The sequence below is a fragment of the Branchiostoma lanceolatum genome, chromosome 4, assembly GCF_035083965.1.
Source record: "Branchiostoma lanceolatum isolate klBraLanc5 chromosome 4, klBraLanc5.hap2, whole genome shotgun sequence".
Lineage (NCBI taxonomy): Eukaryota > Metazoa > Chordata > Leptocardii > Amphioxiformes > Branchiostomatidae > Branchiostoma > Branchiostoma lanceolatum.
Window position 1 is genome coordinate 26,872,424 of NC_089725.1, and position 15,005 is coordinate 26,887,428.

General features: G+C 41.6%; 2 protein-coding genes across 3 annotated transcripts in view; one reads left to right on the plus strand and one right to left on the minus strand.

Annotated features, from left to right (window-relative positions):
• LOC136433747 (polypeptide N-acetylgalactosaminyltransferase 16-like) overlaps nucleotides 1-10,896 on the minus strand; it is a 33,472-nt gene extending 22,576 nt beyond the window's left edge. The window contains exons 1-2 of one of the 2 annotated variants that reach the window (XM_066426233.1): nucleotides 10,479-10,891; nucleotides 2,120-2,295 (exon numbers count right to left, since the gene is read on the minus strand). In XM_066426233.1, the coding sequence (XP_066282330.1) occupies nucleotides 2,120-2,295; nucleotides 10,479-10,625 (323 nt within the window). In that variant the 5' untranslated portion in view covers nucleotides 10,626-10,891. Of the gene's footprint in view, nucleotides 1-2,119; nucleotides 2,296-10,478 lie in introns of both variants that reach the window. The other variant, XM_066426234.1, reaches the window with a different exon arrangement.
• A 170-nt stretch (nucleotides 10,897-11,066) lies between these two features.
• On the plus strand, nucleotides 11,067-15,005 carry LOC136433749 (uncharacterized). The gene is made up of 4 exons (XM_066426237.1): nucleotides 11,067-11,499; nucleotides 12,707-12,922; nucleotides 13,623-13,829; nucleotides 14,791-15,005. Exons 1-4 carry the CDS (start codon nucleotides 11,194-11,196, stop codon nucleotides 14,980-14,982), a joined length of 921 nt encoding a protein of 306 aa, XP_066282334.1. The 5' UTR covers nucleotides 11,067-11,193; the 3' UTR covers nucleotides 14,983-15,005.

Genomic DNA, 15,005 nt, shown 5'->3' on the forward strand with positions numbered 1-15,005 from the left:
ATTGAACCTTTTGGGGGTCATGCTGTCTAAAATCACATAATTTTCCATCCATCTACGTAGTACACTGTATTTAAAAACACTCGACCAGGAAACATGTTAGGATTGGAATCCTCTTCATGGCGACCACCTGTCCATCGCGACCGTTTTTGCTCGGTCCCCCGGGTGGTCGCCTTGGGCAGGTTTGACTGTATGTTGAAAATAGAAAGTCTAACCATAATCATATAAAACGTGGCTTCTCGCCCCATTAGTTTTTCTTATCTAAGATAGCAGCCAGACATGGTACAGAGGATCTTTGCTAATTCCCAGCCTGTCTCATTTGAAAGAGTAAAAAAGGCTACCTTTTCTTCTAAAAAGGCCGCTAGGCGCAATTTAAAGCCTCTCTGTTTCTGGATATAACATCAAGTCATAGAGAGTGTAAATTCATCAAAGTTTGCAGGGGACTTATTCCGCAGTAGGAGGGGAAGGAGGTGCAGTTTAAGTTTGCTCCCTTGCAGTCAATTCCAACCTTAAAGGCAGGCTAAACCTAATTTCGTAATGCATACTGCAGTATGTTAAATATCATACCACTAATACCAGTTCTGACTTCTTTTACATGAGTCCATCATAGATTAGCGTTTTTACAACATTTGAAATTCACGGCGTGGTGATGTAATACTGGCGATGTCAAAAGACCTTTGACCTTTGTGACGTCAGATTCCGAGTCGGCCACACCTGCACCATAGGAATTGCTCCAGACACCATTCCTCCAACTCGGAATCTGACGTCAGAAATGCAAGACAGATCATATGTTTGCAGTGTGATGAGTTTGTGGTCACCGCATCATGCATCATGCATGCCTTTGTGTGACACCTACATGTACACTATAAGACTGCTGCCATCTTACGTTGGACTTTGGCCCAAAAAATCAGGCCTGAAAATTAAAATAGCCACAGTAACACAGCCCGAACTGCCCCAGGGGTCACTTGGATCTCAGCACTCTGCCAGGTTCCATTAGAGTTACAGGTCTAACAGAAACACCTAGAAAGCCACTTTCTCTGAGTGCTCTAACACTCGGTTACAACCACCCACATGACCTTGTACTGAGTTATAGAGTATAACCTAGTTTTAGTGAGTTTACTTTGTCACATCCTTTAGGAACCAGGTAAAGTCTTTTGTCCTTCAATGCAGGTTGCAGGGAACAAGTACTGGCATTGGAAAGTTGAGCACAAAAGTGGCAACAGCTGGGTATTTTCTGCCTTCCACCTTCATGTCCATCCCAGGTCTTCCTGACAATCCCCATTATTGTGATATATGATGACCTTCACACCTTTGCAAAGTTAAATCTCCGGTCTTGTCTCATCTTCACAGCCCAGTAAACAGCTTACACTTTGTAAAGGCCATCTAGAAAAATCTCCTTGAACCAGGGAAACATGCATAAATTGTTTTTGTAATGCATCCAAGAAAACAGGACATGTACTGAAAGATCTTCTATGGATATAAGCTGTGATACCACAGGCCATCAAAAAGATTCCATAGTACATGTACAATCTCTTAACTCTCCAACAAGGCTAGGCTCCTGCTTGTTTTGGAGGTCCTTTGGGCATTTTATCAGGCTTTTTTATTTTGACAGGCTGGGGGACAAAAAGAAAATCTGACAAAATAGAAAGCCACAACATCTAAAATACGTCCAATAAAACAAGCTGAAGCCTAACCTCTGCTAGGAGAGTATGATATCTTTTCTATTTGAGGGGACAATTCTTATACCATACTTCCGTCCATCATACCACCACTCTCTATACACCTCCCAAGCCTGATGATATTGCTTATCCCTGTGACATTCCTCTAGGCTTTAACTGGTAAAATTAAATACATTCTGTCATCAGGGCCTGAAATACATCTCATCCAAAGCACATACTGTACTGTGGTCCAGTACCCCCCCCCCTCCCTATGGTTTCCACATTTCTATTTACAAGTCAACGCCCTCTTCAGTAATAAAAGCTCAGGGGTGAAAACTTGGTAATTGGATTGACCTACTTTATGATCTCTTAATTAAGTCCCAAGTCTCCACCTCTTCCAGCAGCAGAAAAACCTTGACCAACTGATTAAGGTTAATAAACATCAATTAGCCAAGTACACGTACCTGTAATTCCTGGTGTCTGGCACAGGTCGATTACTAGAGATCTTGTCGCTCTCGGCAAGGTTGAAGGCATGCCTCTTGTAGGAGTCCTTGGTATCATGTTGACCTCCTTCTATGTATGTACGTCCATCAAAGTTGATTCCGAGAGATTGCCCATACACCTGACTGGTATCACGGCCCTAAGGAGAAATTCTTTTAGACTTAGACTCTTTTATATATTTCAAGCTGTAGCAAGTACATTTTGCATATCAACAACAAAATAACATAAAAACAACTTGAATTTTTCTACATAAAGATTTACCTTTCCTATCAATTCGTAACATATTAGGTTTATAAAGGAATGATAAATTCTGGGCTTATTGGACTAAGATCTGTGTTACCAAGTACGAAACAAATTGGTTTATACAAAGTAAATCACAATAAAAGCAGCAAATGAATAGCATTGCACATAATAAACTGAAGTAAATCTTTTCATGGACACTTGAACACCTGCAGTTTAGTTTATAATCTCGGATACAATCAGGCACGTAACTCATAGATCACAGTACCATGATAGCATTATAACTCTGCAATTATGATATAAGTTAAAGTTAAACTGAAAGTTAAAGACTCTCATTTGCAATACACAAGTTTTTTAAATGGCTTTGATTTTGAATAGCAGCAGATGACTGAAACATCTATCCATTTGTATTCTACCAGCGGAAAACTAATTTCTGATCTTCATTATCATTTCTAAAACTAGTATAAGAACATTTCTACCTGTTTCACATGGAATTTCATCATTTTCCTTTCATACATCCTGAACTGATCTAAATCAAAATTGGATCCTAGACATACATTTTGTACTTTTGTACTCATCATTTCAGAACACAAACCAAAAATGGGCTTTTTTAATTCAGGAAATCTCTGGGCTCAAATGAGTTCTTTCATTTCAAGCTAGTTACAGCAAGGAGGTTCAAATAGGATAAAATAAGGATATCCTTGGTTACTGGCAGAAAAAAGTTCTAATCATACTAGTAGTACATGTATCTTTTCTTTCGTATTAACGTTGGGTAACATAAATTCGTGGGGTACTTAAATTCGGGATTTTTCGAAAACGGGGTATTTAGGGATATGTGCTAGATGCAAAATCAGTAATACCGCTAGAAATGCAAACTTGACAGACTAACGTATTCAGAACACTGTCTGAAAAGCTTCGATAAGCATGCATTAGAAGGCGACGAGGACAAAAACTCTCCGTCCCTTATTGGAACAGGCTGAGGGCTTCGTGGGAGAATCACACTACATCGTTGTCGGCTGGTTTATAAGACAAATGTCACATCCGCTTCCTGCTAAACACAATCATTTACAAGACAACTTATTTTCTTAAAATTGCTGACCTGCAATTGGACTCTAAGTGTGATCAATCATCAAAACCCCTCTTTGTTGCTACAACCTACGGCACGTGTATTTTCCCGCCGCCATATCATTACCCAGAATCCTGTTGTCAAGCAGACGACAAAGGTTTGTGAGGAACACTTTTTTGTCTAAATGTTGCGTGTGATTGTGGACTGAGGCCGATATTTTCCTCAAAGTTTGCTCCTAACACAACAAGGAATACATGGACATAGTAGTATTATCAATGCTACGGCATCCGGCTAACTTCCCATGAATAATGTACACGTTGCCATGACGGTGGATGTCGACTTTGACGTTCTATAGCTACTGACTCAACACACGGGTTGTTCCCGTAGGCCTGATGTGTGCGGTACGGCCGTTTTTTCGTGTATTTTTTACTTGGACACGTCTATATCCATAGCACTCTCCTCAAGCCAAGGATGGAACGAATAGCTGCTGTATAAAATGTAATTAGCGGTAAGATATTCAAGACGAATCTTCTCTCCCGAATTAATGTTCACCCCTGTCCGACAGCACCGTCATTGTGCGTGCGGCGGACGGTAGTTTCAAGTTGAAATATCATGGTGTCAGCACGACTAGAGACAAAATCTACCATATATATGATTAGTGCAAAGATAGTACATGATACTGACAGAATAATAGAAAAAAAGATGGTTTATTGTTCTGCTAGATTGATTTCAGTCAACCATTATCGGAAAAATCCCGAATTTATGTTACCCAACGTTACATATCATCACTTTCACCAGGTGACTTTGACCACTGATTAGCAAGCGAAAAGAATGAGTCAGCGGTAAACTACAGAGGATGGTGCCCGGGCCTGCTGCTTTCCAAATAGCTTTTTTTTTTCCAGACAATTACTCATGGAATAACCACAAGGGAAACCAAAAGCAGGAAGCTGCCATACATGACTTGAACTGTAGTATAAGTGTTATGTGTACCAAAGAGAATTCCAGTTTGCAACTGAACAATGTAGCATTTCAACATGGTCAGTGCATCTTAATGGAATAAGCAAACACAAAGGCAAAGACACTTCCTGTAAACTTCTTTGGACTGGTTTCATGTTTTTTTTTATGATCAACATAGCAGACAAATGACAATAGTCATGTCTGAATGACACTGACGTCTACAGCATCTGGTTCTTCAGGCAGAATACTTCATGAAGGAAAGAGTTTCAAAGTCATTTTGTTTTACTTCCAGCAGAGGGGATGGAAACAGTGTTTTTGTTTCTTAGTGTGTGTGTATGAAAGGTTGTTATTGACCTAGAAGAAGGGACAAGGTTGTGTCGTTTGTTTGAAGAGTTTAACAGTGGCTCCCTCTCACTGTTCCGTGGATGAAGTTGCTGAGCATTCGACATTAACCAGTCACCCTGCTATAAAGGTAACGGTGCATTTAGCATTGGAGAGGTCGAGAGTTCAAACCTTTGCTAGGTCATACCAAAGACTTTAAAAATGGTACACAGTGCCTTCTCTTCTTGGCCCTCATGAGCAAGAAAGGGCATGGTTGTTGAACTCACTCCACCACCAGCGAAGTAACCCTTGTTGTACAACTGTGTGGCCCAAGGTCTATAAAAACGGAAATGTGCACTGCCCTATACACCGAGAGGTGTGGGAAGGATTTAATTTAATTCAATTCAAACTGCTATAAAAATGGTGGTTTGAGTGGCGGAGGAGGTCTGACACTCGACATAAGTCAAGAAAGTCAAGCTACAAAAACGTTTATCTTCTTCTTCAGATTTCGTCGTGCACAACTTCATTAAGTTGAAGGTGCAGCACAACTTCATTAATTTGAAGGCTCTGGCACGGTTTGGGGTACGTGTACTTATGGAGGGGCTGATCACTGTGTTTGTTGTGGTGTGTTTTGGGCTTTAGATCCTCATCTGCCACCCTGTACCAGGGTGGCGGTGAGTACCCCTGCCCGGTTTATTGCCCCTCCCTTTAGGTCAATGTAGGAAATTGAACTTTTGCTCCCATCCGAAAGTATATAATGATACCAGTGGGTAACAAAGGGTCCGTTCATATCGTTAGTTGCTGAGCAGTCAAGTTCACCGACAGTCACCATGTTGTAAAGTGTAGCGATAGCCTTGTTCTCACTTAACGTCATTTGGCTAAACTTGTTAAACAGTCAACTTGAAGATACATCAGTCACCATGTCGTAAAATCTATATTACCTTGTTCCATTTCTATGTCATTTGGTACAATTGCTAATCACTCAAGGAATAAGCAGCCCACCAGGAATAAAGTTTCCTTTTGTGGCTATTTTGATTTATTGAAAACCTACCAGACATATCTGGATATGTTCCAAAAAGCAGCAACACACCTATAACGTTATGTAGCCTAAGTAATTAGATGATGAATTAATCACAAGGACCAACAGATAAGATGTCCAGGGGGTATTTTTTATCATGGTGTTGTAGTTAGGAAGATAATGACCAATATCACCAAAACAAACATGAATAGATACAACGTTATGCCGGCAAAACAAAATCAAACATATGCATTTAATATCTGGATAAAATAAAACATATTCATTATCCATGCAAATTAAACAAGTTCATTATCTAGACCAATCATGCAGGTAGTCATTCTGAAAATGCCTTTGCATACCACAGGAAATCCCAGTATGCAAGCTGCTGCGCAAACTAAAACTGGTAATGGTAGTCAGTTTTAGTTTCCTGGATGTACACTGTAATTCAATCTTAATGGGTAGTGTAGAGAAGACCACCCAAAAAAGTTTGTCATTTCCTTGACAACCTACACAAATATTGTCCTGCTCCAAACAAACCTAATGAGCTACACTAACTACCGTCCAAAGAGGGAGGTGATTCTCTCCAGCGAGGTCAGTAAACACTGGTGTCCTGAGGCAGGACTTATAAACAATCAGACACTCCAACTATTTGCACAAACTTCCTGTCCTGGGAGCTATCAATTAAAACCATTACAGAACATGCACTGATCAAACATTAATTGTCTAAGCAGATGTAGATGTTTTATGTTTACATGTGTTTTTTGAGAATTTTTATACGTCTTTCTCAAAGTCTTCCTCTCTATTTCTCCTATATGAGGAGGGGAAGAGAAAAAAAATATGAATCACTACAATGACAAAACATGATAAAAAGCCTGAAAAACATGCATATTAAAATGTAAAACACTGAGCCGGAACCTAGACCACATCTGCTTGGAGATTAACATCAACCACAGGTTTTTAATTTAAGTTTCACTTTCCTAAAACCAAAAAAAAAAATTGAATTCTAATCACCGAAATCACATTCTCAATCAGTCACTCTGAAAAGAGTGTATCTCTGTTGTACACATACAGTGCATGCTCACAGGAGCATGCAAAAAGGGAGAGTCCTGTGGAATAGACGGATGTTTTCACAACAAACCGGTAGAAACCACAACCCTGAAGTGCAAATACCAGAGAAAGCGGAATCAGTCATCATACAACAACACAGACAGGAGCAACTGCCACGTCATTCAACAATGACATCACAGTGAACAGGGCAGTCATAAAAAGTAGGCTACAATTCAATGAAAACTGCCATGTATAATTCAAAACAGAAATCTATACACACAGATGGTTGTATTGCTTGCAAAGGCAATATCCCACTGTCTCTTGTGAAATCCAAATAATGAAGATCCCCTTCTGTGTATTTACTTATTGAATAAATATGGTGAAGGGTTGGTTATTCGGACGTAAAAAATGTAAAAGCAAAGCCTTCTGCATACATGCTTATCTTTTCTCTTGATTTCCCTTGATAGAAAATAAGAGTCCTACAACATTTAGACACTTCAGTAGTAATGTCATTGATTAGCAGAATATAGCCTCTGGTGATGCTGTATTCACTCGACTCTCCTTTCCGTCCTGCAAAGTATGGAAATAATTTGAGAACACCAAACAACACGCTGACCTAATTTTGCAAACGACCTTATGTCTGAGGATTTTATGATGTACAACTCAGGTCTATTGTGCGGATTCAGACCTATATTACCCAGGGGGAACTGCATGAAAGGTACTCAGACAAAAGTGGATGACATGAACACCTGGTTTCCATGTTGCCAGTGATCAGCCTGGCCCTTGGAGACCAGGATAGGACACTGATATCATCAGGGGACCACACAGCAGTGCTTACAGTAGTTAACATAGGCGATGTGTACATGATCAATATTTGCATACACTGCTATCTCAGCTTGATATTCACATGAAAAAAATCTAACAATTCGGAAAAAATGTTGAATCGCTGGTCAATGTGCAGTGCTAGTGGACTGACTACTTCAGTACTCCGAGCTATAAACAACTTGACTTCCAGCTATAGGTGCATTATCATCCGCAAGTGACTCATTGCTTTGGAATTCATTGCCAATGTTTTCTGGATAGTTTCAAGAATCATTGCATTTGTCAGTGATAAAAGCAATCAAATAGGTGACTCAGACAGGGCCCAGTGGGAGTGGATAGCCATCAAGCAGGGAATTCAACAGGAGAAAATATGTTTCTAATGTACAATTAGGAGGCAAAGACAGGCTGTCACAGTACCTGCCTTCAATGTACTTCTGCACCTGACCCAGTCGAAGTGCAGGGTCACTGGTAATGGATACAAGATGTCATTCAAGACAGTCTAGCCATACTGGAAGCAATACAGTGTAGTACAGGAACAGGAAAACAAGAACAAACAAAAAACCTTTCATATTAGATCTGACAAAAGAAGAAGGACATTTCTTTGCAATAAAGCACTAATAGAATATACATATGTAATTGTTTATATATATAACTTATTAAAGCACTAATATTCATATTGCTTAGACAAAACATATCACTTATAAGAACTGTTGTAATGATGATTGACCCAGCAATGAAGACTAAACTTCAAAATAATACTGTTCCCTAAGAAAAATATATGGCAGACAGGTTACAGAAATGTGTGGGAGAAAAGCACAACTGTAGAGAGGAAACTACTGGTTTCCTGATGTGATTGGAAGTTGGAAGATTGCCGGGGATTGGAGGAGATGAGGTTTTTTTGGCCTATATCCCTCAATTCAACAGAGGTTTCAACTCAAAATCACACCTATGGTAGTCTTATCTAAAGTAGTTTGTGTACTAATTTCTTTCCAGCCAAGTAGACAGGCTGACAAGAAGCAAGAATGAGGGTGATGATTTTCTGACTTCATAGTCTTAATATCATCAAACCTCCTTGGTATCATATATTCAGAACTGGAAACCAACTATTCAAGTTACTACGAAAACTTCTTATCATAGTTCATACTCGTTTCTGCCTTGACTGCAACGTTATCTAGTTGTTGGGCGGGCTCTGAGGATATTTGTTTTGCCCCAAGTACAGCTACTTACCGTTACTAAGGAAAGTTTTCAAGTCTCTAAACTGAAGATTGAAAACACAGGAAACTTCCACTTGCCGAGTATACAAAAATATTAAACCCCGTGTTTCGACCTCGAGGGCAGGATATACTGGAAGGAAACCCTTTCAAATCCTAATTGCAATTATCAAATAGTGGTATCGTTCACTTTTCTCATTAGCCACTGGTTTTGATTGGAGAAGTTTTTCACAGGAAATTTCTCCTTGACAAAAGTACATGGAGAGTAAATCCTGTCTGACTGTTGATCCTGGGGCAGGATGCACTGGAAATAAACCCTTAGAAACTCTTTCAAGCATACCAGCAACCTTCCATGACAGATTGTGCCAGTACCAGATCAGAACAGTTTCACAATTCATCAATCATATGAGATTATGACAGCTTTCAATGCACCGAACCCAACTTCTCAATGCATGAATTTGGACAACATGCACGGTAACCCAAAATACTTTATACTAATGTTATTCACATATGTTTATTAAGGATCGGGCAAAAAGCAAAGCACTTTCAAAAAGCCCTCTACTCTCAAAATATGACATACTGTCCTTGTCAGTAAGTATAAGCTGTCTAGAGGACTATTGCACACTGGGGAATGCTACCTGTGAGTGTGACTCTTTCCAAGAAGGGTGTTGGCTTTATAGGGCTAGCTGTCCTTGAACGGGGGTTCAACGACTTGCAACTTTCCTTTGAACTTGGAGGACTGCAACTCAAACCAGCAGTGTGCATATTGGGGTTCTGAACCATTCAAACCCCAGACCAGTTGACCTACCAGTTGACCTTATGATCCAGCAGTAGTGGGACTGCTAATCCCCTAGACCACACCACTCATGTCCAGTGCATGCTGCCTAAAAGTATTACATGTTGTACAGTGTGTTTCATGTGAACATTCAAAGTTTAAAAAAAAATTCAAATACGTGTACTGTACCAGTTAGATCACTTATGTTATAGCCATAACACAGAGAGTCAGAAATCCTTCAACTGTCATTTCATAAACAAAGGAGGTTTAACCCCTTGGATAAACACACCTTTCCCTGTGAATATTCCAGGACAAATGGACTTTTTGTTGGAATCAAAGAACTTCAAGCCCTCCTACCAGTAATAATGCCCTGCCTTATTTTCACATCGTTAGATATAGACCAGATCTAAATTGAAAACTTCTGCATCACTACAGAAAAGAAAGTCTGGGATGGTTCTAACGGTACGTGTAGCTTGGGATGAAAACGGACCACACACTCAGGTAGAGTTACCTACAAAACATTGGTGTGTAGCGATTACTGTCAAGTGAAAATAAACTGAAAACATCATTATCTAACACATCATTATCTAACAGGGTATTCACGCTACGCAGATTGGGAAATAACGGTACAGGCAGGTAGCGTAGCGACGTGTGGTCGGCGTGATCTTGCGGATCGCGGATCTGAACAGCCTACAAGATACCGAGTAGTAGATCCGATATACTGATAGCAAGACTGACTGACAGAGACGGATAGAGCAGAGCAAAACAAATTATTTGTTGTGTTGACGCGTTCACAAGATTTTTTCCCGGATTTAACAGAACGAAGGAAAGTTACGATGACTCCAAAAGGTTTAACGTTACCTACCAAGAAGAGGTTGACCACCCCGCTGTCGGCGCTACCGTTGTCGCTGCCGATCAGGGCGCTATAGTACACGATGCCCAGGACCCAGGCCGCCACGAACAACGCCAGCAGGACCCGGCTGCGTGTCAACCGCCGCCGCAACGCGCCCATCTCCCTGCACGGCCCCGCCGACTCTCACCATCCGGGCACGGCCCCGTACTGCCCGCCGCCTCACGTGCGACTCCGGTTCCCTTCAGGTGAATCCCGCAGCAAGTCGAGCGGACACGCCTGGTTGAACGGTCTGAAGCTCCGCCGGAGTGTGTACGGACTAGGCGCGCCGCTTTCTGATCTCTCTCTGCAGCTCCCCAGTCAGCTGATAGGGTAACTTTTTGCCGGTGTCGCGGCAAAGTCGGTACGGACCTTTGGGGCATCACCAGTATATAATAAGTTACAACAGAGCTACTTTCATTTGTGCGACATTATAAAGAGGAATATATCTGTATATTTTAGAGATTTTTGACAGTTTTAAGTGACATGTTATTACAAAATGACCGTCTTTATCCACTCGGCATATTTTTGTACTGTGACTAGCTTGGATGCTACAACGGGCCGGTGTCAGCCTGCGCACTGACCTCTAACCTCTGACCCAAATTACTAAGCACGTTTGCACGAGGGCGTACCTGTCTCAAGCTTTCTGCAAGTCATTTTCCCATCCTTAAGTTCGGCTGAAGCGTAAAAAATGTCTTGGATATCCGAGCTCACCCTACCCCAAGTTCACCACAGCCACATCATCATGGGTGGACTCGTGGTCGCGTCGGGGATAGCCGCCTACTCGACCTACAAACTGGTGACCCTCAAGAGCCTCAAGCAAAAAGAAGCCGACAAGGTGGACTACTACGAGACCGCCAAACTTCTGAACGAGTATCTTTTGTTTCATTTCGGAAGTCCCGAGGAGCTTCTACAGTTCGATTTTGGTCCCAAAGATGCCCTGGAGAATTTCCCCAAACGTTGTGCAGAGGAATGTCTCGCGCATGCACTGGATGGGGTAAGTACTGGCCTGATGATTTTATGTAATATGATTCCAGACAACTCATCAGCACCTGGAAAAGTCAGCACCATGCCTAGGGCGGTTTCAAGACGTTTCTCAAACTCAAATATAACCCGTCTTCTAACCCTAACCTAAGTACTCTACTCATAACCATAACTATAACCCAGGTTGTCCTGATTGACTAGGGGGCGGAGTTGTCCTGACAACGTTACCTGTTATAAATATATAATTGCATGTGTGAGAAATTCGGAAAATTGTATTCCAACAAAATTTTCATCCCTTTGAAACATATTTGTCTCGTATTTTCCTTTTCGGAATGTAGATCTGAATTCTTTAATAGCACATAGCTCCTGTACTCAAACAACAGGAGCTGAATAATTCACTGTTTTTTTCGCATACAACATTGTCTTGAACCGGCTTAGAATTGTCTTCACCTCATTTACATATCTATCAATGGTTTTGGTTGAATACCTGGTCAGTCACTGAGGAAAGGCAGTGGATGCTGTTTGAAACGTCTGACCATTTCCAAAACTTTGTATAAGCTAGTTCGGAGTTGCTACTACGCATGTGCGGTGTCAAAGGTGAAGGCCCCCGCGACGGAAACAGTGCTCACCTCCACATTGTCTCGATTTGCATAACAACGCCCAGACAGGTCTTGTTTCTGTCACAGGGGCCTTCACCTTTGACACTGCACATGCGTAGTAGCAACTCCGAACTAGCTTATTCAGTCTTACTCTTTGACATTTGTATCATTACCATTTTCTGTCAATGAGTACAATTGGACTTAATTGTCATTAGAACATTTGTACTAGATAGCACCAAGGACTCCTTGATAGCACATGCCAGAATAACCACAGTCAGTCACACGATGGTTGATGCAAAACAAGGAGGTTCGACATCCTTGGTCAAAACTAATTGAAAGCAGCAAGTCACTTTTGACCACTTGGGAAAGACTCCTAACAGTTACAAAGGAGGTTTAATCAAGAAGTTACAAGACATGCTAAATCTTACACATCGATGTTGAAGACAGCCCTCTCTGGTATGTAACATGCCTGTAGAAAACAACAACTTCATATTTTATCTATTTATAGGTTCTGCATGAACACGTTGATACATGAACAGCCAGAATTGTCCAACTAGCAAATGGCTATCTTTAAGGGCCAACTTCATATTAATCTTCTACCGGTATGTCTTTTCCTTCCAGGCGGACATTCCCAGTAGGGCACTTGACATCGGCTGTGCCGTCGGGAGATCGTCCTTTGAGCTCACCCGGCGGTACAAGGAGGTGGTGGGCATCGACTTCAGCCATTCCTTCGTAGCGGCCTGTGAACAACTGAAGGTGGCGGGGACCATAGACTACAACCGACAAGACGAAGGGGACCTCACCACTCAGCTCAAGGCTGTAGTAGACCCAGCACTTGTGAGTCACCTTGTCAGAGCACTGGTCAAAGTGTAGAGTAGGGTAGAGTTTACGGTCAGGTAGGATGTTCTTTCAGTTTAGACAGCTCCTTATCTGTCTCTTCTTCAACCGACTGTCACCATTGGTTTGTGTGGATGGTCCAGTGTTCTATGGTTGTATTTGACGAATGGTTCTCCATGAAGTTGTTGAATCTTGCTTTGAAACTGAAAGCATTTACTGAGGGTGCATAGACGGCTTCATCTGGTAGCCCATGGCACCAAGGGATTATCCTGTTGCTATAGAATAGCTTATGAGATCAAATTATATCTCCATTCAGCTGTTGACCTCCACTGTGGACCACTTTGCCTCATTGTAACCCAAACCCACTTACCAGGACCCTCCATGCATCTCTCTAATATCAACTGTCAACACACAGACACATTACATATGCATTAAGCTTGTAATGAGGAAAAGAAGATGGGAACCCAGGGTAGAAAGGGACATGGCCACTAGGGGATGTGTTAGGGGAGTGATTTTGAGTGTTTGAAATTGGAAACAAAAAAGTATGCACAAGAGAGGGAAGAGAGGAAAACCCGTAGATCGCCAAAAGACATAGACTAACACAAACATTTTGACCTGGAGGAGAACTTTTTCATCCCTCTCCCCACGATCCTTCCTGGTTCTTCCCTAAGGCACAAGTATGTTTTGTCTATCTCCGCAGGACCGGTCCAGGACCAGATTTCAGCAGGGAGACGCCTGTAACCTGCCCCTGGACCTGGGACAGTTCGGCTGTGTCCTGGCTGCTAACCTCATCTGTAGACTCCCCACGCCGTTCGACTTCCTGAACCGCCTGAAGAGCCTGGTGGCACCGGGGGGTGTGCTGGTCATCACTTCTCCATACACATGGCTGCCACAGTTCACGCCCAAGGTAACAACAGGAGACCTCCGTCCCTCTTAGCCTGATTGAATCATGCTTTAGGGGCCCAACGATGCCTGCCCCCCCGCATAAAAGCCCCCGACAGCGGGCATTTGCATTATACAGACTACCGTCCTTCCATACCAGGATGGAAATTTGCTCGTTGCGACAGACAAAAATTTCACCCCATGCGTCAAAAAAATTAATGACATGAAATTGATGAAAATGTATTTTCATGAACTTAAATTGTCAGATTTAACAACAAAGATTAACAACAAAACAATGAGTGGAACGGAAAAAAAATTCAAAAGCTGGAGAGAGCCCTGCCCTGGATTCATTCAACCTTGCTACTGTCCTAATCACCAAGCAGATGTCAGGATGGAAAATTATTGTTTCTGACATTTCGCTACCCTAGCCTGTATCACAAAATCTCAATCTGCCAGGGGTACAGTTTTATCAGACTGCCTCTACCTCAACTGTTAGGGTAGAAGAGTCTTATTCTAGTCTCTTAGAAAAATTGTTGGTCAGAAAACTTAAGGATTTTCCACCACAACATCTGCTTGGAGATACTGCTGTGCCTGTAAAAGGACTTTCATATTCTGTCTTAGGAAAAAAGATGCTTAAATAGTTTCAAGTACATGTATAGGTGGAACAATGTTATTTGGTTTCCAAACTACCAAATTCTCCTGGACATAATTATACTGGTATATGAAACATAATGTTAGTGACTGATAGTCAAAATCTCTTTTGAACCTACTATGTATTGAGTTGAACTGTTGACATGTAGGTTTTCATGATAGTTTCAATACAATGTATGTAGGGGATAGAATAGGGACATTTTATTTCTTATTTTTATGATTTCATATCATTTACGGAATGCCTCTCCTGCAATAGTAAATGTGTTATATATCCATCACACTGTAATAAAATGGTGCAAACCTCCAGTAACTTTTGTTTTTCGTATTTTTTGTAGAGCACATGGCTTGGCGGCTACAAGGACAAGGACGGGAAGGAAGTCAAAGGTTTCCAGACCCTCCAGGACAGCTTAGGAGGGAGCTTCGAGCTGGTCACACATAAGGACATGCCCTTCCTCATCAGGGAGACCCATCGGAAAAACCAGTGGACTGTCGCACACTGCACAGTCTGGAGAAGGAAGAAGGAATAAAGGCTTTAATGTCACAATAGCAA